The sequence below is a fragment of the Periophthalmus magnuspinnatus genome, chromosome 14 (genome assembly GCF_009829125.3).
Source record: "Periophthalmus magnuspinnatus isolate fPerMag1 chromosome 14, fPerMag1.2.pri, whole genome shotgun sequence".
Classification (NCBI taxonomy): domain Eukaryota; kingdom Metazoa; phylum Chordata; class Actinopteri; order Gobiiformes; family Gobiidae; genus Periophthalmus; species Periophthalmus magnuspinnatus.
Genome location: NC_047139.1, coordinates 28418313 through 28445346, shown reverse-complemented (window position 1 = coordinate 28445346; position 27034 = coordinate 28418313). Strand labels below are relative to the sequence as shown.

General features: G+C 40.3%; 1 protein-coding gene across 4 annotated transcripts in view; it reads left to right on the top strand.

Moving 5' to 3' along the window:
• The window catches only part of LOC117381602 (disks large homolog 4), a 44966-nt gene that overhangs the window by 4234 nt on the left and 13698 nt on the right, over window positions 1-27034 (top strand). Inside the window, exons 1-3 of one of the 4 annotated variants that reach the window (XM_033978588.2) lie at window positions 11267-11449; window positions 19433-19594; window positions 23064-23120. In XM_033978588.2, the coding sequence (XP_033834479.1) occupies window positions 11348-11449; window positions 19433-19594; window positions 23064-23120 (321 nt within the window). In that variant the 5' untranslated portion in view covers window positions 11267-11347. Of the gene's footprint in view, window positions 1-11266; window positions 11450-19432; window positions 19595-23063; window positions 23121-26496; window positions 26587-27034 lie in introns of those variants that run through there. The other 3 variants (XM_033978590.2, XM_055226906.1, XM_055226907.1) reach the window with 3 other exon arrangements.

The following is a 27034-nucleotide window of genomic DNA, read 5'->3' as shown; positions in this document are numbered from 1 at the left end:
TACAGTTTTATTTATTTTTTTATAGTGCGATAAGATTTGAGCTGAGGGTCAAATAATTAACTTTTATGTTTCTTTCTGCCATTTATTTATTACAGCTCATGTTATTTGATCAGTTTTCACTGAAATTATGCTGCTTCAGGGTTACTGTCAATGGCAAACATTTCTTTCAATATTATTGTTATATTGATATAACATATTATAACATATATTGATATTTTCCACAACTACACAGTCTAGTGTAAATTTATATATATATATATATATATATATATATATATATATATATATATATATATATATATATATATATATATATATATATATACACGCACGCACACACATAAATTATATATATGATTACTGATACCTTCGCCTTCCATTCCTTCTCCAGCTCTTCTCTGAGCCCCTGGTATTTCTCTAGTTTCTCATGTTCCTTTTTCCTGATGTTCCCATCACTTGGTTCTGTGATGTCCACCACAACGGCTTTGCTCTGTTGTTTATCCACCACCACAATGTCGGGTTGGTTCACCATCACCATTCTCTCAGTCTGTATCTGGAAGTCCCACAGGATCTTGCTTCAGTCATAGAGGCTGGAGATGTTTCCCACATGAAGGTATTGGAGGTGATTCCCACCTTGACCTTGGATCTCCAGTCCGTACTCTGCACAGATGTATCTGTATACTATGACTCCACTTGGTTATACTGCTCCACGCGTGCTTTCCCTGCAGCATCTTACACTCTGCAGTTATGTGTTGTCTCAGGGGCCTCTTTGCACAGCCTACACCTTGAGTCTTGTCTGGTGTGATAGATATGGATCTCTATTCCTCTGGTGCTCAAGGCCTGCTCCTGTGCTCCAGGATGAGCCTCTGTCCTTCAGTCCAGCTTTTTCAAACCATTGGTAGGATTTCTTGATATCAGCCACTTCAGTTATGTTCCTGTGGTGCAGGGGCTTGTCCTTCCATGATGGTTCCTCCAGCACCTCTTCCTCTGCACTCCACTGTCTGAGACATTCGCTGAGCATGTCATCTGTTGGGACCTTGTCCTTGATGTACTTATGGATCTTGGATGTTTCATCCTGGACTGTGGCTCTCACACTCACTAGTCCTTGGCCTCCTTCCTTTCGGCTCACATACAGTCTCAGGGTGCTGGATTTGGGATAGAACCTTTCATGCATGGTCAGGAGCTTTTGGGTCTTAACATCTGTGGTCTGTATCTCCTCCTTTGGCCATCTTATGATTCCTGCTGGGAATCAGATTACTGGCAGGATGTAGTGTTTATTGCCTGGGTCTTGTTCTTGCCATTGAGCTGACTCCTTAGGACTTGTCTTACTCGTTGGAGGTATTTGGCTGTGGTAGCCTTCCTTGTTTCCTCTTCAAGGCTCCCATTTGATTGTGGGATACCAAGGTACTTATAACTGACAAAGGGTCTCACAGTTGTTTTAGGCTCCAATCAATAGTAATATGAATTTCACATTAGTGCCCATAACGATTTGTTTGTAATACATCAGGATATCAACTGGCCAGTACTTTCCATTGAACAACTATATAAATGCTGTGCTGTCCCACTCTCCACTGTTCCATATTTAGACAAATGGATGCCAAAAATTCTAATTTTTCACGACAGGAGTTTGTTTTTTTGGTGGTACATTCTACTACAGTCTGTATCTGTGAAGTTGAGTGAACATGATGATCACAAGGGCCTTTTCCAATAAAGCCAAACCACTTTGAATACAGTATATCCAAGCATGTAGGGGTGTAGGCCTTTAGTCATTTTAGTCAATTAATCTGTCAATCAATGATCTTCAAGATTTTTCTATTACTCAATTATTTTATTGGGATTATTCAGATTTAGAGGATAGTCAATATAATCAGAAGGAAGGAGGTTTGGAGTGAGTTACTTTGAGATTTAGATGTGAATTTAATCTGCCATTTTACAGATAAATGTATTTGTTTGAGCTCCTATTATCTTGTGGTCAGTGCAGGTCTGTGGTCAGTGTGGTCTGATAACTAGTGCCAATTTGTGTCCCCCCTTTAATGGAGGCACAAGGCATATCAAGAACTTCTTCAGTCAATTACAGCCCTAATATCATGATAAACCTGACTATTTTATGTAAAATTCCCCCACACCAACAATAAACCAAATAAAAGACTATAATCTCTTTGTCAAACAACACAATCTGTGCCTCTCTTAGAAACATTCATGTTGTTCTGCTCTCATCTAGTGAAAAGATGAGTAATGCTTTCTTTTCAATGTTACCTTGGACACTCACTTATAATATATAAATAATGTTGTTTGTCATCCCAAAGACCGGGCATATGCTTTCATGTGAGTTTTCTGGTCTTTTTTCACCTTTCCATTGGGGTGAATAGACAGTGGGCCGTGCGTACTGACTCTGCTCTCTAATATGAGTGTTTTGGCTGTCAGCATCGCTCTCCATCCTGAAATTGTCCATATGACAGGTGACAGATTAGATCCATCACAGGATATTTGGGTTGGGGACTTTGCCACCTCACACACAGTGTCATGGGGAAACATGAGCTGTCCACAGTGGAATAAAAATAGTGGACTAGACATGCAACATAACCCAATTGTGTGTAAAAGAGAGTGGTAAAGGGTCTATTTCTGTGTGCATCTATCAAATGATAGGTTTGTATTAAAATAGCAGCTATATCACTGCTTTGTGAGGTGCTCAACAGTCCGAGTGTTATGTAATTACACAGCGTTGTCGTACAAGTGGGGAGGGCTCAGGGTAGAACCATAAAAGGAGCAGGAAGTGAAATGACAGGAAGCAGCATGACGAGGATAGCAGCGCTGGTATCCTTGATATGAATAGTACCTGCATTAGCCTTGCAAATAGGGCCACATTCTCACTGCCGTGATGAGCCTACAATACAGACAATGACATCTTGTGGCATGTAGTCAAACTACAGCTCAGAGGGGATCTGGTTATGGTGTGGTCCATTTTCAGCAGTCAGGAGCCCCAGCACTGCTACCTTAGCCTTAGCAGAGCTACCTTAGCCTGTGCACTGCTACATGAGCTTGAGCACTACTGCTTTAGCCTAACTAGTGTTACATTAGCCTGAGCACTGCTACATTAGCTTTAGCAGTGCCACATTAGCCTGAACACTGCTACATTAGCCTGAACACTGCTACATTAGCCTGAACTGTACATTAGCCTAAGCACTGCTACATTAACCTGAGCGTTACAGCACATAAAGCTTGTGTTCCCTGTGGTCGAGAGCAGCTATTTCGGAGCTGTGTCTTGTCATACGACCACTGTAAAGTCCTCTGAAATTCAGCTGATGGTTCTAACCACTTGACTGGGAGAAACCACAAATCTTCATTGTCCTGTGTCTTTTAACTCGATAATTCACCTTGTGATGACATCTATACTGTGAACTCTGAAGTTTCTAATGAAAGCCACTACGGAGTTAATGACATCATGAGGGTTCAGCCTCATCCTCCAGTCAGTGATGTACTAGCGCACATATTTTGTGCCGTTTGTTTGTCTCTGGCTTTGTATCTTCATGTTCTTCTTATAGGTGATGTCAGTTGCCTAGCAACCGAGCAATCAGGGCCCGATTGTTGCCATGACGACATGGCAGGGGTATCATCACGGAGAGAATAGAGATGAAAGAACAGAGGGAGAGGCAGATAAGGAGAGATAGAACTGGCATTGAGGGCCGTGTTGGAGAGAGCCCACAGAGCAGCCGCTCGGAGCAGGTAGGAGGATGACCTCTGGTAGGCGGCAGCACGCGCTCATCAATGCGCACAATAGAAGCGTGCAGCATGAGAGCCGCACACAGCGTTTGACATTAGCACAGCACCACTATGGGTCAACAGCCCAAATACAGGGGCTAAAGACCCAGGACTAGATGTGTCTGACCACTGCAAGTGTCATATCAATCCATCAGCTGACAGAGGGCTGCTACAGCACTACAGAGAGGTCACACACTTTACTTTGTTAGCAGCTATAGGACACTACAACAGTACAACAGCACACAAGGAGCTGAGCATATCCAGAAGCAAGTCCTTTTGTGGTCAAAACAACATATGACCCACTGTCTGCCCACAGTTAGTGTTTAACAGCTTACGTTAAGTTTAGATTTGTGAAGTAACACCAGTGAACTTTCAGAACTTGAACTGATGTGTCTATATGGCTATAATTGATCACAGTTCCTGTACATATGATCAGAAGTAAAAACCTTTATAGCTTCAGCTGTAACAGGACAAATGACTCATGTATATTATGAATAGCTGCAGAATAAAGTAGGTAATATTGGCATTGAGAAAATCTAAGCTTTTATGAAAGGAGGGACCACAATGTCACACTCGACAATAGAAGCCCATATGAGTCACATATTGAACGAGTCATGGAATAAAGGCACAATGAAAAAAGAACTTCTGGACATGTCGTTTTAGAAAGAATGCTTAAGATTCCCTTAAGCTTTAATATCACATCACCTTCAATCCAAAAAAGTAGATAACTAACAATTTATGGTCTTTAAAGAAAATAATAGTAAGTTGAGGGATTATGTAGGTTTGGTACATCTACTACAAGATAAATACATATGTGGCTTCTAATTTTACAACAAACATTTCACTGAATCTCTACTCACTGAAGATCTCTGACTGTAGAGCTGGATGATACAGTAACAGCAATCAAACTATGATCTTATTTCAGTCATGATATGCTATTTTAGAAAACCATATTGTGATTCATAAATGTTCTCTTGAATGCAGTTCTGTGCTCAAACAAAGGTGCTTCCTATTGGTCAGCCTCAGTGATGCTCTGAGTAAGGGCCAGGTGGATTTAACAGATTGTAATGAAGTTTGAATATTCAGAAGAAGGCAAGCACATGACTTTACCTACCTCTTAAACGTTGTGATAAAATAAAATAATATATAAATATATATAGCCATCTGGCTCCAAGAAATTAGTTAAATTAACTTTTTTTGCCATATTAACGTTGTTGACAGACTTCAAATGATTCTTCTATTTTTCCTTGGCTGCCTGTGAGTCACTGCTCCACGTTTCTTCAGCTGCTCATTTGCAGATCCTATTGTGCGGTTGTTGTACATTGTTTTCATAGTAGCTTTCATTAAGTACTTATATTAGCGGGCAATTGTAAACAGTGAGCTGATTTTTTAAAACTCATCTAGAAATTAATTTCTTGAATAAGCTTGACTAAACATTTCTTTTCAAATGGAATGAATTATGTATGTGGATTACTGTGTCTCTTCTAAGCAGTAGGTTACATTACATAACAGTAGTAGAGAGGACTCCATTGCAGACTCTTTCACTCATGACAGAGACAGAGCAGACTTAAGGCAGATGTGTCGCAGCACAGACACTATGCTGGCTGTTGATCAGATTATGGAAGAATAAAAGTGAAGTATAGGTTTTATTGTCAGTGTGAACGACTGCCCCCCCCCTTCCCCTGCCTCCTCTCTCAGCGCCACGACAACCATATTTTATGAGTCACGGCGGGAGCGATCTGCTAGTGCTATCTGTTCAGACCCCTGCCTTTAATATCAACACATACCCAACACCAACAACTGTGGCTTCCAGGAAAACTCTCCTCCTCTCTCTCCTCCCCCCTCCCCGCTTTTGATCACCCCTTCCTTCCCCTCTGTCTGGTGCTCCCCAGCCCTGTGCCTCTGTACTGCGGGTGTCTGCCGGGGAAGCTGTGTTTTTGCTGTCTCTCGCTCATGAAGGGCCGCACTAAGCTCCCTTCTCTCTGCCCGTGTGTGGTAGGTACATGCACCGCGCCGATTCTGTCTTCGTCTCGATGTGCACTCATCTCGTTTTGTTTTGCATGCTAGCTCCAGGTTTGCTATAGCGAGTCACTGCTACTGTGGGGCTGCTACGTCTTCCCCAGTGCAGATTACACAGATTCTCACGGATTGGATGGAGACATTGAGCGTAAAAAGACATATTTGGTGCCTTCACATACACTTGTGTATCCACATAAATCTGCACTGTGTGGTGCGACTTAATGTGGCCTGCACATGTGTGTGTGTATGTGTGTGTATGTGCCGGAAAGCATGTTGAAGCATTCCACAACAGGGAAACTCCAGGTGACTTGTTGATTACTGATTATTGATCTCTATAGAAACAACTGAAAGCATATAGCATCAGTGTATTTAGATGATGTTGCGTTTTAAGCCCAGCAGGACACCAGTTTTATCTTGCGTAGACAAGGAAAATCCTCTAAATGACCCCACCGCTAGGACTAAGGCTCACCAGAATTTATCTAGTTAGGGACAGTGGGGAAGTTACCCCATTATGACAGCAAACAAACAAGACAAAAGCAGTCCATTTTCATTTGAGAGGAGCTGTGCTGATGGCTCAAGTTTTATTTGCTGTCTGAGTAAAGGTATGTGTTTTTAAGTAAAAAAAAATAAATAAAAAAAAAAAAAAAACTATATTATAACAAATTTGAAAAAAAGGTTCTGTTTCGTGTTACTGAAGATCAAAAGGTTATGTTGGCCCCGGTTCCAGGTTGATAATATTGTTTGTTTTTTTGTTTTGTTTTTTATTAACAACTGCTTAACAACAACAAGTTTTGCAGGAAATAATAATAATAATAATCTGGAATGATAGACAGCACATCCATTCAACAAAAAATGTATGGATGGAGTATAGAGAGGAATATAACGTGTCCATGTTTTATGGACACATCTGTGGGGGAGTGGCTGTTTTTTTCCTCACAATGAGAAGGTCCTGATTTGATGGGGCAGTTCTGTGTGGACTTTTGAATGGTTTCCTTCTGGTATTCAGGATTCCCCCACAATCTAAAACAAGCCTAACAAGTTGATCTTCCAAGTAGAAAGTCCTGACTAAACTCAAGATCTGGAGATGGGTCTCGCACACTGCAGGCTGTACTCCTGACAGGTCAGCCACCTCTAGTCAACAGAGGTTGATCTCAAACCCACAAACCCAAACTCAAGCATTATTTTCTTTTACTCAAAGATAATAACAACTCAAAGATCAGCAGCTCAATCCCAGTTCCAGCCAGTACATACTATCACTGTGTCCTTGAGCAAGACATGTCACCATCTTATTTGAATGTAGAGAGAGTGAGTGTTAGTGAGAGTTATTGGTGGTGGTCAGAAGTAGCTCATCACTTTCAAGCGTGGGAGTGAATGAATAATGCAATGTAAAGCACTTTGGAGGAGCTTAAAATATGATATAAACAATAAGAGATTGTTTCTTTTCGGTTCACATAAAAATATTTTCACAAAAACTAAATATTGGTGGTTTATTGGTTGGCTATTATAGAAGGGTTTAACAATCTTAAGTCTTACCAGTGAGTGTGTTACTGCTCTAAAAGCAAATATTGTTTAGTAAGTATGGCATCATTTTCCACAGTGTGTGCACCTTAAATTCAAATTTACATTGACTTAATATTCCTATTCAAATGTGGTAAAAAATTGTTAACCTGGTGTTAGCTGACTCAAACCAGAGACCACTGCACTCACAGCAGCAGGGGGGCTGCAGCCTTTTTGTCAGCTTCAGTTGAGGTGACTCTGATGGACCATCTAAAAGCTATGAGCTGTCTTTGATTGTTTGCAGACACTGTGAGCACATGTATGGAATGTGTGTATAGAGTATTTATATATTGTATGGTAAAGTGAGAATGGCTTGGCAGCATGTTCTCCAGAAGGTAGTGAGGTAGGAGGCTGGTTAACAGTTGGTGATCTCTCATACATGCAGTTCTATAGGTCTGACACATAGGACAGGTGGTGAAAGGCTGCGTTCATTCAGTGTGGGAAGACGAGAACACAAGTGAGAGTGGAAGCAGGGCCGGTGGAATCAGACCTGTTTGCTCATTAGGGCTGCATTAAACTAAAGAAAATCTTGGTCGACTCACATGCCCAGTACACAGATGAACTCAACTAAAAGGAGAGCGAGGAAAAGGACTGTCAAAAGTATCTAGGAGCTGACTAAGTATCTGATGAAAACTGCATTAAAAGTAGTGCATTCGCAAGACACAATAACTATGCAAAAGAGAAGCATCTTCACATGGAAAACTCTTCATTCACTTCCAAAACTCCAATTAAGTCCAAGCCTTCTTCTTTCTGCGGTGGTCCAGCCTACCCTCTAATTACAATAAAATAATCTGTTATATGGCGAGTCCAAGTTGTTGTTTAAAATGATGAGTGCTTCTGACTAGGAGCTTGCAGATTGTAGCGTTGAAGCTGCTCAGATGAGCTGTATCAGGTTGCTGGTGGCATAAATACTATAATTCTCAGCTCAGGTATTTTCCTGTGAGTAGAGCTGAGGCGGGCGCAGCCTCAGGAGGTTCCCACTTGTTTGCATGTGAGTGCCGCAGGAGGCTGGAGGAGGCTAACGACCTGGAGCACTTTGTGTAAAAGTGATCCAAAGTGTCTCTCTAAATTTAGCAAACTCACAGCTTGAATCTATATTTAGACTGCAGCCGCTTCAAGAGGTATGTGTTTTGTGAAGACTCTTTAAATAGAACATGATGGTAGTAATGTAATAGTGCTGGCACATCTGGCTGTGATGGCGCACATGTGGCCCACTGTCTCAGAGGATCGGTGTGGCACATGTCGTGTGCTGGACACTTTGCTGTTAGAAATGGTGACCAGGACAATGTTGGCATGTGGACTGTTTGTTAGGGATCTGCCACCCCCTGCAGATGTTGTCATGGAAACACTCTTCTGGCGTGCTCTTTCTGTTTCACACAATGCAGTATTAAGATGTTAATGCTAATACTACTCTCAGTGCTGGAAAACCACAGTTCAGGCTTCCATATGACGCCCACGCTTACATAATGCTGAGTGGAAAGGGGATGCCACCTACGTTATATGATCACCATGGAAATCGCGGTCAGAGATGGTTATATGGACAGTGTGCAATCTTCGTTTTGAATGAATTACATTCATTAATATCTATTGTACATCCAGTATCAATATGAGTAAAGAAAGTCAGTCCTTATGAAAACCACACAATGACTGAATATGGCAAAGAGTGAATTGCCATGCCCAGAGATACACTGAAAAGCTGAGTGCTTGGAGGGCAAAAGCTTAACAAAGATATAATAAATAAACAGATAATATTAAAGATGATTGTGTTGCTCAAAAGGTTCAAGAAATGTAGTGTGCTCACTATTTAAATACATGTACTGCCAATTTGTTACCCAAATAGTAACTGTGGCTAAAGAAACTTAGTTGAGAATGCAAGTGCTAAAACAACTTCCCACATATATGTAATTACCACAGTGGTGTTAGCCAAAGACTATAATACGAGGAAGAAAGACAAAAATAGTATTCTGCTTAAAACTATTTTCGTGTTCGGTTTCCAAAGAATCTTCTTGAGTATGCTATGTGAACACCAAATAATATTCATCAGATCAATGTGATACAAAAACTAAACAAAATAATTGACTTTTATCAGCAACAGATACACATATAACCTGAGGTGCATCAATCGTCAACAGACCAAAAGGAACAAAGACTGATACCATTCTGCATTACAGCATTTACAGAATTCAACTCAGGTTTCCTCGTACCATATCCATTACATTAAATACGTCAGCCAATCATCCAATAAGAGGTTATGTCACATGACCAACAGCGTGCAAAAATAGAAATCATGTTGCATACTATAGGCAAATAATGAAACTGTTAAAGTGCATCTGATCACATCTTTCAATGATTTGCACAAGTCCCAAACAAAGAAGGGAAAGTTAAAGTGGTATCACCCACTCTACTTCTTTTACACCTCCATATTCAATACATGTTACTGTGTGACTCTGCTGTACTCAGCCTTGTGCGGCAAACAGTGAATCCATATTATTGCTTTCTTTGAATGTGCTAAGTATGCATAAGTATGTAAGTGTTAGTATATAGACTACATGAGACATTTAACTTTCTTAGCTGGTCCCCTGTACTTTACTTCAAACTCCGCTGCTACAGACTGAAACCTCTGCTGCCTCTTCTCTATGCCTCTCTCTAGAAAACACACATCAGCTGGGACATCCCTAGTTCTCTAAAAGGTTGTGTGGTTTGAAAAAAGAAAATGCTGAATTTGGAGCAGTTTCACTGTTCGATTTTACACTGACATCACTGAGAACGCCGCAGTTGGCCCTGAGATGAATGCACAATATTTAAATCCATCCTACCTGGTTCTCTCACTCCACCCAGTGGGCTCTGCACGTCAGCACAACACAGAGCAGAGCACAGCCATCTGAAGAAGGTAGAAAAATAGTCAAAAATGTTACATTTATGGTCTACCATTTTTAATAACCATAATATTACAGGTTATCATAGGCTATTAGAACAGTCTCCTCAAGTATCAACAGCACTGTGCAGAGTCAGCTGACTCTCCCTGACCACTTCTTATGCTAAATGCTGCAGTGTGGCTCTGCCTTTTGCAGCACATAAAACAATAAATACATTGCACTTTGTGTTTATACATATTTAATAATAATAATTGTGGTATTCATTCATAAATAATAATCAAATAATTCAATTTTAGTATTATACATTCGAATTATTTTTGGAATTTTTATACAGCCACATATAAAACACATGATACATACATAAACACATGTTTAACAGCTGCTTTATGTATTTAGGAATATAAAATGTGATTTTCAAAGTTGGACATTTCAGCACAACCCTAACTGTGTGCACGACACAGTTCTTTGATTAAATATTGTACCTACCACAGACAAACTACTTGCCTAAATAAACAGAAAGAAGCTGTAAATCTCTGTCGTTCCTGTCTTGATGTTCAGCACCTTGGACAGCTCCGTCACACTTCAGCTCTGCTCCCACAGGGGGCGCGCTAGACACACAGCAGCAGAGAGCAGCGGACAGTATCACTGAAACGGAAATAGTTCTTCACTTTCTTCTCCTTTGACTTTTAACTCCAGTGATTGACTAAACATGATATTACCTAGGCCATATACTGGTGTCTATGATTCTAGCACGGGACAAAACAAACAAAAAACGTCCAAACAGGAAGATGAGAGTGTATAGAGAGAGGATGAGAGAGGATGAGAGAGGAGGAGAGAGGGGGGAGCAAGAGAGGACGGAGAGGGATGGAGTAATGTTGCCAGTGTAGCGTCGAAGGGCAGTATGGCAGTGTATGGCAGCGCACGGTTGTAAAAATGCATGCTTTTAAAGGATGCATAAACAGAGCTTTTCCTAAACCTGCTCGTACCTATCCGCTCCACCGGACATCTCTCCCGCTGTCCCCCCTCTCTGGACTGCTGCTCTCCCGGGTGTCCTTTGATTTGATTTGCGCGGCGGATCCCGTGGTGTGACCGAGGACGAAGCCGTGGTCTGGTGCTCTCTTTTTAGCTTGGTACCGATGTCTCTGCCTATCAAGAACTTGAAGTGCCTGTCTCCGGTCATGTGCCAGTGCAAGCTCATCTGCAGTAACCGGACATTGTCGCTGATGTTCGGGTGTAAGGTAAGCGCAACGAGGGTGGATATTGTAAATGTGCAGAGAGCGAGCGGCCCATGTGACAGTTTGTGCGCCTTTAGCCTTCCTGATGCTGCTTTGACCCGCGCTTTTGTAATTACACATCGTAATGAGCCTAATCGCGTACACCTGGCTTGCTCTCGTGTCCTTCTGCTCAGGTTGTGGCTTATTCACAGCAAAGCGCCACTTGGTCGCTCTAAATCACGCTGATTTACTGAATGTGTGCGTGGCTCGTTTCCATTCACACTCTCCAGGTGCTTTGGCAAGATGCTTTGGCTATATTATGTAGCAGTAGCACTGGTATAACGTGTCCACGCTGCTCCGTGTGACGCTTTGACCATATGGCCGTCAGATATTCTAGGTTACAGTCTGGGGTGCTTGCATGTTGTTTTGCATCCAGTATGTCATGCTTTTGACCTTGGGAAAGGTATGTTTCCTTCTGCAAGACCTCTAACATATTAGATAAACAGTGCGCTACAATCGAAGCTTAATCCTCAGATCATTTGAAGAAGTCCACTGCTGCATGAGGCCTACACTTCAAATGTGCTATCCACTGTCCTGATCACTGCCATAACCTGCACGAATGATTTTTAAGTGCAACATGTTAAATATGTCCTATTTTGGAGATAAAAGTGAAATAGTCAGGACAGTCAGTTGTGTGTTTGGCTTTTCAGAGAAGACTGTTGTTTGTTTAATGCCTTATCTTAACTGGTTCATTACTCACTGACTAGACAGAAATCTATATTTATGTGCTGCTGGTGAAGTAATGTGTGGGTTTGAGTGGTTGCTGGTGGTCCTGCTGAGCTAAGCACAGAGTTGTACTACAGCTCCCTGTTGCTAATGTCCCATGTGCGCCTACACCACACCAGCTCCTGGCACTTACTGTATCTTCCTCCAGATCTCTATATGACACACAATGGCTTCCTTGTCAAGGAGCTCTTCAAATAGTCCACCCCCACATACCAGTCGCTTTACATTCATCACGACTAACAGAGAAATGTCAACCCACTGCAAATATTTACTAAGAGGATGTCACAAATCAATTATAGGCAATACAGCTGATATGGCAGTGTGGGAATTCTTGGATGAAGCAACTCTTGTTGTAAAGTTGACCTGTCTGAAAGAATTCACAATATAAATGTCTTATTTGACTACCTTCTTTCCTTTGGGGTAATTTGCATCATTCCCAGGCTGTAATGATGAGCTTCAGAGGCACAAAAGGCCACAGAAGCTTTCATATATTTGTGTTTTTAGTGAATGCCCACTCATCTAAAGCTTCAGTGTGCTATTATATAATAAGGCCTTCAGTCTTGCACTCGTAAAGCCTTTATTAAATGGATCTTTATGGACACATTTAGAAGAAGTGCTCTTCGATGTTCTCTTTATACTAAGCGCTCATCTATGGCCTCACAACGTTTAATGAGGCCTCTCTTAAGTTTCCCCTTACGCTCTGCTACCCTGTGCCTACATATTGACGGATGTGTAAAGTTGCAGAGGGGCTGTACTTTAAAAGGGGAATTGAGCAATAATGTAATTAATGATTTATGGCTCTGAGATCAGTGAGCCCTCCTCTCACTGGCTGGGTGACCTCAGCCTCTGGATTGATCTGCAAACGTCTTTACTGGAAAAAGGACAGGAAGCTGAGCCTCTTGTCAGCTGCTCCTCCAGATGAGCAGCGGTGCGGAAAATACTGGAGAAGGTGACATTAAAGTTGGGGCATTGCATCCACAGTGAGTGATTCTTGGATGAAGCTCTGGGTGTTTTAAGAAGTGCTTTCTCTGTTTTCACTTGCTTTATCACTGGCATTTTTGTTTATTTGACAGAGACATTATAGTTAAACAAGTGACCAATTCTAGGCTAATTTGCTAATCATAACTTATTAGGTGGACATGGCTAGACTTTCTGTCGAATTTTTCAGACATTTATAACATTGTCCCTGAAACAAAACCAGATGGCAACTGGTCAATGCAATCAAAATGTAAATATGTGCTATTGTGTTGTGTTAATAATTATGGAAACAATGCCACTGTAACAGACCATCCCACAATAATGAATACTGTGGGTGAGTTCATTTATTCTGAATGGCTTTAGTGCAAGCAGAGTGACACATGCCTCACTATTGTGATGTTTATGGTAACCATAGTTAGTGAAAACCACAGTAAAATGCCCTTGACTGCCATGATTTCTTGTGTTTTGAAACCGAGCACCAGTGTATGTTACATCTTTCAGGCAGAGAGACAAATAAAATAACCTAAAATGTGCTTATATGTATTTTGTTTTTAAAATGTCACTACCAGCAAAATTCAGTCTGCATATCATTTATCAGGAAGGGTTGCCTAGTTACAGTGTGCCATTATAAACTGTGAGGTGGGCACATCAACACTGCAGCTGACACCAGTGGATCGGTATAAAATCAATAGAGGTGTGTTATGTTCACAAGAGGAGTCAGATTACACACATCGATAATCACTGAACTGTTTCTCTGAACAAAAAGACTCAACAACACAGCTCACAAACTCACAACACTGTTAATAAGGATTTACTAGAATTTATGTTCATTTGCCAAGATTGCAGGCATTCATTTGTGTAAAATACATATTATTACTTTAGAAAATGTAAAATGTACTGTACGTGTCTGTCCCAAGTCTTGTGCAAATTGGATGATTGTTGTTGGGAATTTGTGGAGTCATAATCTCTCATATTGAATGTTTGTCAACTTCTCTGTAAAACAGAAAATATACTTAGGTTTTCTATAACTCAGCAAATAGTGGGACATGTTACTGCTGTGTGGTATTAGTTTTATAATATCATATGTTTCAAACACTGGCCTAAGGGGTCTTGGGTTTTGTAATAGCCGATTCATCTGTCAAAACACCCCTGAGTACACTTGTGTAACACTTACCAAGAAAATACAACTAAATAGCTCTTTTATGATAAGCACTAAACAAACATTTGAGTGGGGCGCTGGAGGGCTTGGTAGGGGTTAATGACACAACCCCCCATACAAGTGCAACATACATGAAAATGGAAACTCAGCAAAAAAAAAAAATATGTGGACGCTTGTGTGAGCAACGGGGGAGGGTCCAACAATCAGCAGGCTGCGGAAGAGGAAAATAAATAGCGTTTGTGTTTGTTTTATAATAAATCAAAAGTGAAAGTGTTAAGGCAGGTACCAGGACACTTATTCACTGTCGGGGGCAGTAATAACTTGCAGCGCTGCAGTGTTTAGACATAAAGAGAATACAATTTGTCAGTGTAATTAATAACCTCTTTCTGTCCATCTTTCTTGTCTATTTGACAATTAGGGTAAACAATAGTCAGACATCTTCTAGGCAAAATGGCTGTTGCATTTTAACCACTGTGGCAACAAGACTACACCATCTGTTTAAGTTAGTTGGTATAAGACAGTGCTATTGAATCTTGTAAGTTAAACAGCCTGACAGTTTTAGCATGAAGTAATAAATACATGTTTACAACACATGTTTAGATATGTAACAATATATCTGTGTGCAGTATTTTCATCTGCAATCTCCTTTGCCTAAATGTTTTGTTTTGTTGCAGGCAGCACATTTTTTTGGGGGGGGAAATGATGTAAGCAAATTTTTATTCTGAATCCTTTAGTAACATTAACATTTTTAGTAACATTATAGGACTTATAGGTTGGGGCATTTTAGCTCACTTCATCTGCTGCAGTAACATTATGTATACAGAGACAGAAAACAGGAGCATCGAGGGATTTGGTATAGTACTACATTTTGAAGTATTCACCAACTGTAATATCATGTTTTTCTTGTTGGATGTAGTTGACCTGTTTAGATCACTGCCTGTAACAGCTGAGGAGTTGATTTTGAGGCATTTGAGGTTTGTCGACCTCTTTACATAAATCCACTCTTTACACTAGAGATGGTCTTCATGGAGCTGAGAGCTCTGTGAAGCTGTGTGTTGGAGCCTTTGTAAATTAGCTGGTATTAGCACTGCTGAATAAACTGTGTATAGTTATTCATTTTGTCAGTATCATTCATGCACATCTAGATTTTTTGTGGATGATCCTACATGTCATGGCAGTCCATCATACGTGCTACATGTTTTGGTTGACATCATGTATTTTATTGAATCGACCAAACAGAGCAGAATATCACTTTATATCCTTGTTTACAGATTACTCTGTTCTGTTCTTTTTCAATATATGTCCATCTTGTAGTTGCACATCTTTAAGGGAAACTCAACATTTTGGTATTTTTGCTAATCTTGGTGAGAACTGACTCATTTGAAATTCAGTGTTTAACAGCTTTATAGTCAGTTTGCCAGTTGTTTTCTTAATTTGCATTCATATTAGTTATGAACAGAATATTAAAATGCATTTTATATAACAAGACTGTCTACCACCAGTGGCTATCCTAAATTCTGGGCTGAACCTGCCCAACTCTTTGTACCATGAATGTCTTTTGTGGAGCATTGTGTCCCTTTGTGAATATAAAGTGGGTTATTATCCTTGCATTAGTACTTACACTGGTACAGGGCATCAGGTGACACCATGACAGTCAAGTATGCACTGGCACAACTGCAGTGACTTTCCTGTCTCAAAGTGCAGCAGCAGAGTTGTGGTGGTAGCTGTTGTTTGGCAGCAGTGATTGTGTGAGGAGGAGCACCATGTCGAGGGTGGGCTCTTAGGAATCAAGGCTCTATTTTTATTTTGCCGATTTCACTACTACAATGATAATTTAATACTCTTTTTTAGACAATAGGCCGTCATTTTCAAAATTTCAACACAACATAGTACTTTCTTTATGTACTATACCAATTCTGATAAAGTTCACAATTGTGTAGTTTCAATACTAGTTTTGGTATCTGTTCATTTCTTCTTAGAACTTATGGAGAGCTTGACAACAGTGCAGTTTTTGAGCTAAGGGTTGTGCTTTTCAAATTACTGTACTGGAAACATACAGAGACCTCTCCATGCTGTTCTTGAGCATAAGAATTCATTGTGTAAGTTTAGCCTCTGTTAATGCCCTGATCATTGATTATAATATATTGAGTTTCACAGCAAAGTGAGGCCATGCAAATCTAAAACCCAGCAGCAGCACAGGTAATGTTCGGAGATAACAGCATCATAAACAGAGAATAAGGCTGTGTCTCTGCTCACCTGCATTAGTCTAACTTTGGTGAAAATGATAGGCCAGGGGGGCTGGGCTAGTTATGCTTCCATTATATAATACAGAGTTAGGTATACACTGCAGTTTGGTCCTGAAATGATAAACTGGGGTTAGAGCGCTGTAGATAGCGTTGACATGAGCAGTGCAGTGAGTGAACTCATTTAGCAGCGTAGCATTGTTGCATGTGCACTGTGGGCGAGATCACAGGTTGGGGAGAGCCGTTTGTATCAACCTTTGCTGCTGCATATTTCAGCTCATTATGTTATGTTAGAACCATAAAGCCTGGAAACCCCTCAGGCTTTGTGTTGTAGTGCTTTTCTGGCCCGAATGAACCATTAGAGCAGTTTTAATTGCTGCCAGCTGCTTTATTGAAAATAAGAATAAGCATTAGAGGCGTAATAATCCTTAATGTAATTTTTAAACAGATTTTACTGAATTATACATTCACTAAGTGGTGGGAGGGGGCATTAAAAGAGTTTATTTTATTTAAAAATAATATAATTAAGTAAAGAATTCACTGATTTGTTTGAGGTATTCATGGTTTGATATAGTAGTATACTACTGCAGAATTCTGTGTATTGTTTATTCGTTGTTGTTAGTATCCTCCAAGCTCACAGAAAATGTTGATGAATGAACAGATTTTGGCTGTGAGGAGGTAGTGAGTGTAATGGCCAGACCCACCTGAAGCTTCTCTCAAACAGATGGTGTGCCTCAGGAGCAGAGCAGGACCAGGTTGCTGCAGCTCACACAAGGACAGGCTTATGTTAAAGCTCTAGACCTTCAGATCGTGTTTGGTAGAGGTTTTCAATGTAATGGCTGCTTCATTTGGCAATAGAAAAGATCTCATTGTGATCTTATCATGTGACAATATGCTTTCTTGATGAGACTGTCATGTTGTTGTTTAGTGCTTCTCTGTTAATTGCAGCTCTATGCTCAAACCCAGACATTTCCCCCACACATTTTTTAATTGGTCAGCCTCTGTCATGTTCTGAGTGAGTGAGGTTGATTTAACCATTCACAGTGAAGCTTAGTTACCCCTTAATGGCATTCAAAAGCATTCCAATTGGATGAATCGCGTTAAAATTCAAATCTTGCCTCTAATACTGTAAGTAGTGATAGGATTTCTTGAGAATATCACCCATGCTAATTTGAAACATTACATTGCAAATTAGTTTATCATGTATTATTTAAAAAAAATAAAATAACTTATTAAAATAAAAAATTTTTTTGTCAGTATTCAAATTTTGCGTATCTCTAAAACATAATTTTCAATATTATCTATTTGTTTTATATAGTAAGGGCAAAATAAATCATTCCTGAGTGTGAATCCTCTGTACTCTACATTACTGCTATATCTATGTTTATTGATGTTCTTTTCTTTTCTCATTTTGGTCCGTCCCTCCCCCTCTCTCTTGAATCTCGCTTTCACTCTTTATGCTGTCTCAGTGTAATATGATCCAGGACCAACGCTGGCAGCCCCAACTGTGGCTCTGCATCCCTGCTCCGGTTGCTAGGCAGCGAGAGGATCAGTGATGTACCCCTCCATCCCCATCCCGCACACACTGTCTGCCCCTCTGTCTGTCTGCCAATAAAAGAGGAGAGGACAGGCACGAGGACGACATTTTATACAAAATGTACATGCTTTTCCCAATGTAAATGTATTGTGACTGTAAGTGTTTGAACACAAGGCCTTGTCCCAGTACCATGACCTGGGATGGGACAGCTGTGAGTGTCTTTAGTGTCCTCTCTCCTCCATGAGTCCTACAGAGCAAGTCCAATAAGGCTGAACTATCACAATCAAAACAAAATTGCAATTATGAAATCACAAAGGCTGCAGTCATTTAGACACTTAGAGCAAAATAGACTGTGTTTTTACAGAAAAATCTTGTTATCCCTGTAGTTTTGACCTCTACAAACAAGTTGTGAAATGCCACACAACAGGTTTGTATCTTGCTGTCATTTATCTGTTCATATTTCAGTCTTCTCTTAAGTGTTAATGCTCTTGGAATAGATTACAACATGCACTGACCTGAATTCTACTTGTTATATCACAAAACTAATTACAATCGCAATACTTTCAGAAAGATTGCAATACCATGTTTTTCCTCCAAACTGTGATCCTACCACATGCAGAGGGCCCAGGTGTGGGATGTGGGCAGGGACTGGTGAGGTAACGAGGAAGTACAAGGCCATGATCTGATGCTGTGGAGCTGCTGTGACTCAGAGCTTTGGTGGAGGATACTTTGATGACACACAATGGCCCCATTTTCAGGCCTTTCTCTCTATGATATCCTCACTTTGCACTTGTAGGCGTCACTCTGCGTGTTGTGTGATGTACTAGGCCTGTACATAATGACTAAGTGTTGGTCTGGTATTTATCACATTATGGGGAATAAAATCTATATATACTCTCTGTTCACTTCTCTGACAAAAATCAGGTTTCCATGATGTAAATCCTTCAATATAAGCATCAACAACATGGTTCAAAGCCAAGATGTGGATTCATTTAAGGTTTGGGTTACGTTAGTGACTATGGTCAGTGTAGTCCGTTTTAAACTGTATCAGTGTGAATACTGAGGTTAACTGTAAAGTTATATAGTAATGGTGATAGAGCTGAATGTATTATTTACACTGTATATAGTATGCACTATGACCCCTCCCCCAAAGGACTACAGATGGAAAATAGCTGTTAAACTGTATGCTTTTTCGTTTAATACAATTGTTCATTGCCCTAATAAATAAATAAAATGTATGTCAATGTAATGTCCCCAAAAGCATAAGTCCTAACATGTATCTTCGTGTGTGTGTGTGAGTGCAGAAGTACCGGTACCAGGATGAGGAGACGCCCCCCTTGGAGCACAGTCCAGCTCATCTGGCTCCAGGGAAAAGTGCCGAAATGCTTCATATGAGCGACAAGAACCTCGCCGCCATGGAGGCCATCCACGGCTACACTCCTCACACACACATCTCTCCTGTCAAGGTACGCTGCCTGCCAACACACTGTACATCAGTCAATCAATAATGACACAATACAAGCGCCCTGTACTCCGGCAGCTGTCAGCACCTCACTGTAGTCACGATATCAGGCCCAACACAAACAAGAGCTGCTTCAGAGGTGAACCTTCTGCATTATGTGGTGGGTGTCGCACATCATTATACACTTGTATCTTTAGTAGCGCACTGTGTCCCTAATGACTCTGACTTTAATAGTATTTCTGACCTTCTGTGAAATCAATTGGATTCAGTATAGCAGCAATTTACTGTAATTGCTGTTGTTGGTTCTTTTTGCTTGACTGCGAAATAGACCATTATGTGTAAGTACAAACAACAAGCCTTTCTCATTAATTCAATGTTTTTATATTCCAAGAATTTGTTCATACAGAAATCAAAAGGTGCACACTCTCAAAGTAGGTTGCTCCCAGGTTTTGGTCATTTCTAACTGGCAATATAAATGTAACTGGTTGCGAGGCTTAGTGTCCCATTTCAGTTTCACAAGGTAATTCTGGCTTATTTAAAAGATACAAAAAAACATGATGGACCACTGTATATGATTAATTAGGTTGCCAGGATGTATATTATTCTCTGACTATACCAATGTACCATTAACAAGCGAAAACCCAGAGCTAAGGAGAGCTTCAATTTAAAATACACAACTAAGTAAATAAATATAATCAAAGCAGCAGGGGCCATCTGTAAAGTTATGAACATGAACTGTTTGGCTGTTTACTTGCAACTGACCAAACAATGTTTATTAATTTTAGAGCATTTACGTCAGCCTTAAACTTTTCACTCCCTAATCACAGTGGGTACATTAAAATTGCTGTGCGAGCCCTTGTCTCAACACCTGTATCTCAAAATAACAAATTATTTATCAGCCAATCATTTATGCTCATTTACATTGTAGTGCAACAAAGAAAACTCACGTCTGAACCTGCTGCCCGATGACTACCACGAGAACAAGGCAGCGCACATACCTGTCTTTAGAAGGATCAGTCACACTTGTGTGGAGCAGAGGGCGAGGTTTACCAGTGATGCATTCACAGTCCTCTGCTGGTGGGAATGTTCATTAACCACTACATTCAGAACTAACTGCTATTAGTACATGTATTTGTTACACATTCCTCTAATGAGAGCTGTGCCATTTTGTATCGCTTGTGATATATTGTTGTTTGTTTGGGGACAATCAGTTACACCAGGAACAGCTTAAACACTGTCTCTCGACGCTCTGCAGATACTAATAACACTAACAATATTGGATAAATATACTGAGGAGTGGAAGTCAAACTTAAAACTATAACTTGGCCTGAGAAGAAGTTCCTATTCTAAATGTCACAGTTAAAGAAGACCTATTATGCAAAATCGACTTTTAGGATTGTGTTAGAATTGTTTCCCGTTCCCATTTGCCTACTACACTACCTACAAAGTGCATGTTTGAGAGTAGCACTTTGTTGGCGGTGTCTCCCATTGGGCTCAGCAAATTTCCAACCTGGAAATCAAATTTAGATCAACATTATGATTTCAGATATAACATACTGAATGAGTCATGGGTGCCATAGATTATAATTGTATAGCAAAAAAGCACCATATGTCTTCTTTAAATGTTTTGTCTGGCATCATTGTTATTTAAATTGTCATAAGAAATATTCTCTTATTATATCATGATAAAAATGTTAAGCCCTATCGCGTTACCTCTTACATCTAAAATAGTTTGTAATGTGTTTAGCAGGAGCGGTCCTCTCTGACAGACAGTGCTGAGGCCTCTGTAGGCTGAGATCCAGCTGGAGCAACATGATCACACTCACTTACCGGACTGCTTTAGTGATGACAGACTGTAGCTGCACTATTGGCACATGTACATTTAGCACACATTTGAAATCATTATCTTGTTTACTTTCTGTCTTTGTATTTATTCAATTTTTTCATTAATTGTTGTCATAATACTCAATACTAACTGAAGCTGCTGTAATTTGGGGTAGTATTGTTTTTAGTTGTCTTATAAATGTTTTAACTGCAGGGCAAAATTAGAACCGTTTGCATTTTTGGTGATCACGGTCCCCCATCAACCTCTCTCCCAGTGGAGTTTGGTATGTGCCAGCACACATGGGACACTTCGTAATACTTATGAGTGCTTTGTCATAGTCAGTGGCTTCACTGACAAACTAATATCCCAAATCTGGCAATGTAATGTATATTTACACTCACATCCTTATCCTATGTAAAATATTATTTAAATATATTGTCCTACTACAGTTGACTTGTGCTGATACAAAACTGGAGAACAGTAGAAAGTAAGTTTCAAGTGTGCCTTGCAGTGCCCTAGTTGCTCGAGGCGAGTGGTTATTTTCACTATATTGTGTATAATGTGTCTACAACCTGCATGCCCCCTACCATTCTTCCAGTTACATCCTACTTCCTGCTTCCTACCTTCTCCGACAGTCTGTGCCTCCGTGTTATTTGGCATAATCAGCCTGAGTGCCTTCAGCTTCAGAGTCAATAATAGCATGGCCCAGTGTGTTTCTATATTGGGCCGTGTAGGAGCCCTGATAGCATCTGCAGATACAAGGAACTGCACTAATCCACCTCCAGGTACACTGTGAACAAGCAGCAGATACTGGGGCCGTGTTCAGACTTTACCTCTGTGCTTTCTGATGGATAGAGATGCGTCGCAGGGAGGGATAGGTGTCTGTACAAGTGCGAGAAGCCACAGACTTGAGAAGTGCAGCTGTGTTTAAAGATTTCAGTTTTAAAGATTTTGACGTTTTAGAAAAGTTTTAACATACAACTTTATAAGGGGCATTAATGCTGAAGTGCTATTAGAGCTGTATGGTATATCACAATCAAATTAACTTCGCAATTTGAGTAGCCACAATCATAAAAAGGCTGCATTTATTTCAATAATAGAATGTCCTCTGCAAAGAACCAAATATCCTGTCTGTTCATAGAAACATAGTTTACAGATACAGGTAGTTTACCTGTAGTTACAAATATTCTGAAATACATGTGATTCTTATATTATTTTATCAGTTTGAATTTCAGTCTTTTCTCAAATGTGAATGTGCACATTTTAAACATGTTGCAAATGTGCAGCTGTATGAACTGTATTTTCACATTTTATAAATGTTTTCCCCCAATTTTTTTTACCAAAAAATGTTATGTTTAATGTTGTAGGAAAAGTATTAAAAAGTATAATATGGTTTTAGTATTTGAAAAAGGAAGCATATGCATCTCGTCCTAAACTATGCGAGCCCCTCCAGACTCCATGAGTGTCTTTCAGGCTGATATTTGCTATACTCTGTGTCTACATGTGTCCCACTGCCTGTGGGACACATGTAGCAGGTGTGAGTCCCTATACGCCCAGAGGACTGGTTTCTCTGTCCACTGTGTCCTTTCTCATATCTTCACATCATCTCATCATTGCACAATGACCCTCTCCTTCTGTTATTTTGCAGCCAGTGTTGATGTCTACAGGACACACCCCAATGTACACCTCTGCTGTTTCTACACTGGTAAGAGCCGGGCCGCTCTGTCCTCCGCAGGACCTCACACTGCCATTGTACTGTGCCATTGTCATTGGTTTGGTTTGGGTCGCCTCCACATGAGTCCAGGACTAGTCTATTAGTCTACTTCAGAAGCTCTGTGTCTCATCAGCTGCCGTCTTTTCAATGTTTTCTATATTTAACTCAAATGGACTATGGGAGGTCATCAGTGATGTCAGTGTGCTCATGACCATCAGTCATTTTATATCTGTTACACGGTACTTTAATACTACCTTTATACTGGTAATGTGACAGGTGCGCCAACGTTTTCAATGATTATGTGCCTTCTTCAAGATGTTTTAAATGAATGGAATTTAATTGTATTACAGTGTCAATAAGATCAGTGGTGACAACATATGTGACTTGTATGTGAAGCAGTAAAGTAGTGTTGATGACGTTAAGGGCTGATGATTCAAGTTTTAGATACATATACAGTAGCTGCAGTAGATACGTCTTGTATGATTTTACACATTTCTTAAAGGTAAAGATAGTACCTTTTCTCTAATTATGCACAATATAACTTGATAATCTAGTACTTCTTTTTTGCGTCGCTGACTCATAGCCTACTCTATACAACTGTAAACAATATAGAATAGATATTATTTTAGTGATCAGTCCTGTAGGTGTCAGTGTTTGACTGAGCAGCATGACTTTCCTAACCTTGAAAAGATGGCAGAGCTCCTTTCTCAATAAAACATTTTTACGAGCAGACAGGCTGCATTAGCCTCACAGTCCGTGAAATCACTTTCCGGTTTTTGGCTTAAACTTTAGGAACAGATCAAGGAAGCTGCAGGAAAAATAGATTTAAACATGTAACAAACAGAGCTGCATAATCTAATCTAATAAATGGTATTTAGATGTTAAGGAATGCAAAATGGTTAATCAAGAGAAATGGTGCATTCAGGCAGCTTCTGTTTCTCAGGAACTCTAAATTGCAGGAATATACTGACCTTGAATGCATCCTTCTAAAAGCCGTCTCTCGTTGCCCAACTGTTCTGCATACAGTGCAATCACCATTTGCCATATGCAAGAGTGATGTCTGCATATATAGTACACTCATCTGGCCTGTGTATGTGTGTACAAATGCATGCAGCCAATTTCCACGCTGGTAAAATGAAATATGTGGGGTTCCCAGGATGCATTGCAGCATGCGTCCCTTCTCCATAGATGTGTTTGCAGCAGACCCTCCACTCGTTTGTGTGTAGGTGGTGTTGTCAGTCTGTGGCTTTATTGCCGTAACGCTGTGGGCATTGCCACTTTCACTTGAGCTCAGTGATTTACAGCAGTGTCTGTGCTGTGCTGGTTTGGCACAATCAGAACAGGTCCAGAGGTTACACAGATGATTTACTGTAGAGGTCGTTCAACTACAAATGGCTCCACTTTTTAATCTGGGGAACAGTGTCATCACATTTGATATGATAGAAACTGGATCAGATTTTTTGCAATAGAGGAGTTTGTTTTGAGTTCTACTTAAGAAGAATTTTGTTATTGTGATACAAAAATCACATTTGCTCATCATCTGTGGTGCTCACTGTAAATGTTCCACATTTGATACTTGCTGTCTCTTACACTGCACAACAGTCATCCTTTACATTTAACACAATGTTTAGGAGCTACATTTTTGCAGAATCTAAAATACTGTATGAATCCAAAGAAGTACTTTGTATTTTGAAGTTTGACACTTCCAAACCTGCTTTGAGCAAATATTCAATTACTGTTTGTAGTGTTTTCCCAAGAGCTCTGCATTATCCTGCCTTCACTCTTATGGCTCTTTATGGGTGCTATCACTCATCTTCATTTGCTCCGTCTTCCTGCTTTTCTTTAATAAATGTTTAAATATTTCCCTGCAGCTTTGGTGTAATTACTGAGCAGCAGCAGCAGCTCTGGTCCTCAGGGGCAGACGGAGGTGGGGAGGGAAAGGAGGAGAGGTGGAAGAGAGAAAAGAGGAGGAGGCAGAGGAGGAGGAGAGGAAGAAGAGAGTGGAGTTAATGCTGAATGGCGGACTGAGAGACATGATGGGAAAAGAGATGAGATAGGTAGAAGGAGGATTTTTTTTTTTTTTTGTTTAAATGAGGCTGTCAGCTGACAGGCTGTCCTTCAGCGTGTCCTTACATAAGCCTGTCCCTGTGTCACTAGTCTCTGTGCTCAGTCTCACATGGAAGAACAACTGTAGCACTAAATGCTGTTGTGTGGCCTCAGCACTGTGGTGACATCTGTGGCTGATTTAAGGAGATGTGGTTGCAGTTAAGGTGGTGGACAGACCAATGTGGCTGTGATTTTAAATAATTTTTGTAATTCTCACATTGTCTCACATTGGAATTGGAAGATGTTCACAACTTTTCATTGAAAAGCCATGCAGCTCCATCATAAATCTTTCTCTTGTTTAGATTGCTTTATAATCAGGTCTGGTTGTTTTGGCATCAGGTATGTGAAAAATCAAAATATTATACATAACCGGAGCTGGCCTTCCTATAATGTGTTAATTACGTATTGGCTTTGTTTTTACACCAGATGCTGTTTTGCACCATAGCCTCGAGCACAGAATTCATTGCCTCAATGGGTTTAAACTAAAGATACTGCCTCTAGAATCACAAGAAGCCAGTAGAGGAAAGAATATATTTGGGCTTCTATAATTTGAAAAATGACCTGAAGTCAAGTGCTATTCCCTTTTGCTGAAACTGCAGAAATGTAGCGTTCTGGTTGACTAGGTTAAGGAAAGGCCCTGAGCCACTCTCTGAACTACACAGTCATTCATAGTAACTTGTCTTTTCCCGACTAAAGTTCCCTCACATGTCCCCACCTCCAGCTCTACACACAGAGACAGCTAAGTAATTGCCATCAAACTTTCCTCTCCACTCCTTTTGCCTTTCTTCCCCGGGAGTGGGGATGGGAGGGGTGCACAGCAGAGGCAGAGGCAGAAAATATGAACTGCATTCTCCAGAAGCACGGAGCAGCGGCCGGGACAAGCCTCACGCAGTCCATTTGCAGACAGGACAGAGAACAAGGACCTGTTCACACTAATGTTTTTTTTTTACATCTGAAAGGGGCAAATGTGAGGGACGCAAAATAGTGATGAGTCATTTTTGAGACTCCAGCGTTTACTCAGCAGGAATGCACTGCCTGTCTGATCTGCCATTTGGGATTTTACTTTTTTTTTTTTGTTTCTTTGTCTTCCTCTATGGCTTTCTTGCTACTTTAAGTGAAAATGATACGCTGTTTGCATTTGTGACTATCTGAAGTCAGAAGCCGTGATGGATTTGAATTTTTCAAGTATTGATATATAATAAACAGCATGTGTTTATTTTTTGGATTTTAAGCTAATTTCAAATGTCAATATTCTGGCACAATGTTCATGTCCGTGTGGTATGCCAAAAAGATGGGCTCCCGCTTCTTCGAAAACGTACGGAAAGCCAAGAAACGACGACTTTATAAGCGGGTATGGACAATTTGACATTTTAATGTGAGTCTCAGGTCCATTGATTTAATGTTCACAAATCCTTGAATTGTTCCATTTAAAAGTGATTACAGAGAGCCTGGGTAATCATATGTATGAAATTAAATTCACAAATGCTAATCAGATGTCGCTGTAGCTTCATGTTTGGGAAGAGATGCGTATCTGGCCTTAATCTCCAAATCGAGTTTCTCTCCAACAAACAGTAAATGACCTCACAACGCAGGCTATAATCTTCCCGTGCGCTCCTCCAAATTACCCATGATTCAATAGGAAACAAATTATGTGCGCATTGTGCTTGAATTGAGAGGAGAATTAACCTCTTTTCCTTCTCCACACAAACACATTAGGTTTGGTTTCCTGTTACAAAATCGTCTGTGATCTGAGCTGACTCACTAAATTGCACTTTCCTCTCACACAATGTACCAAAGTC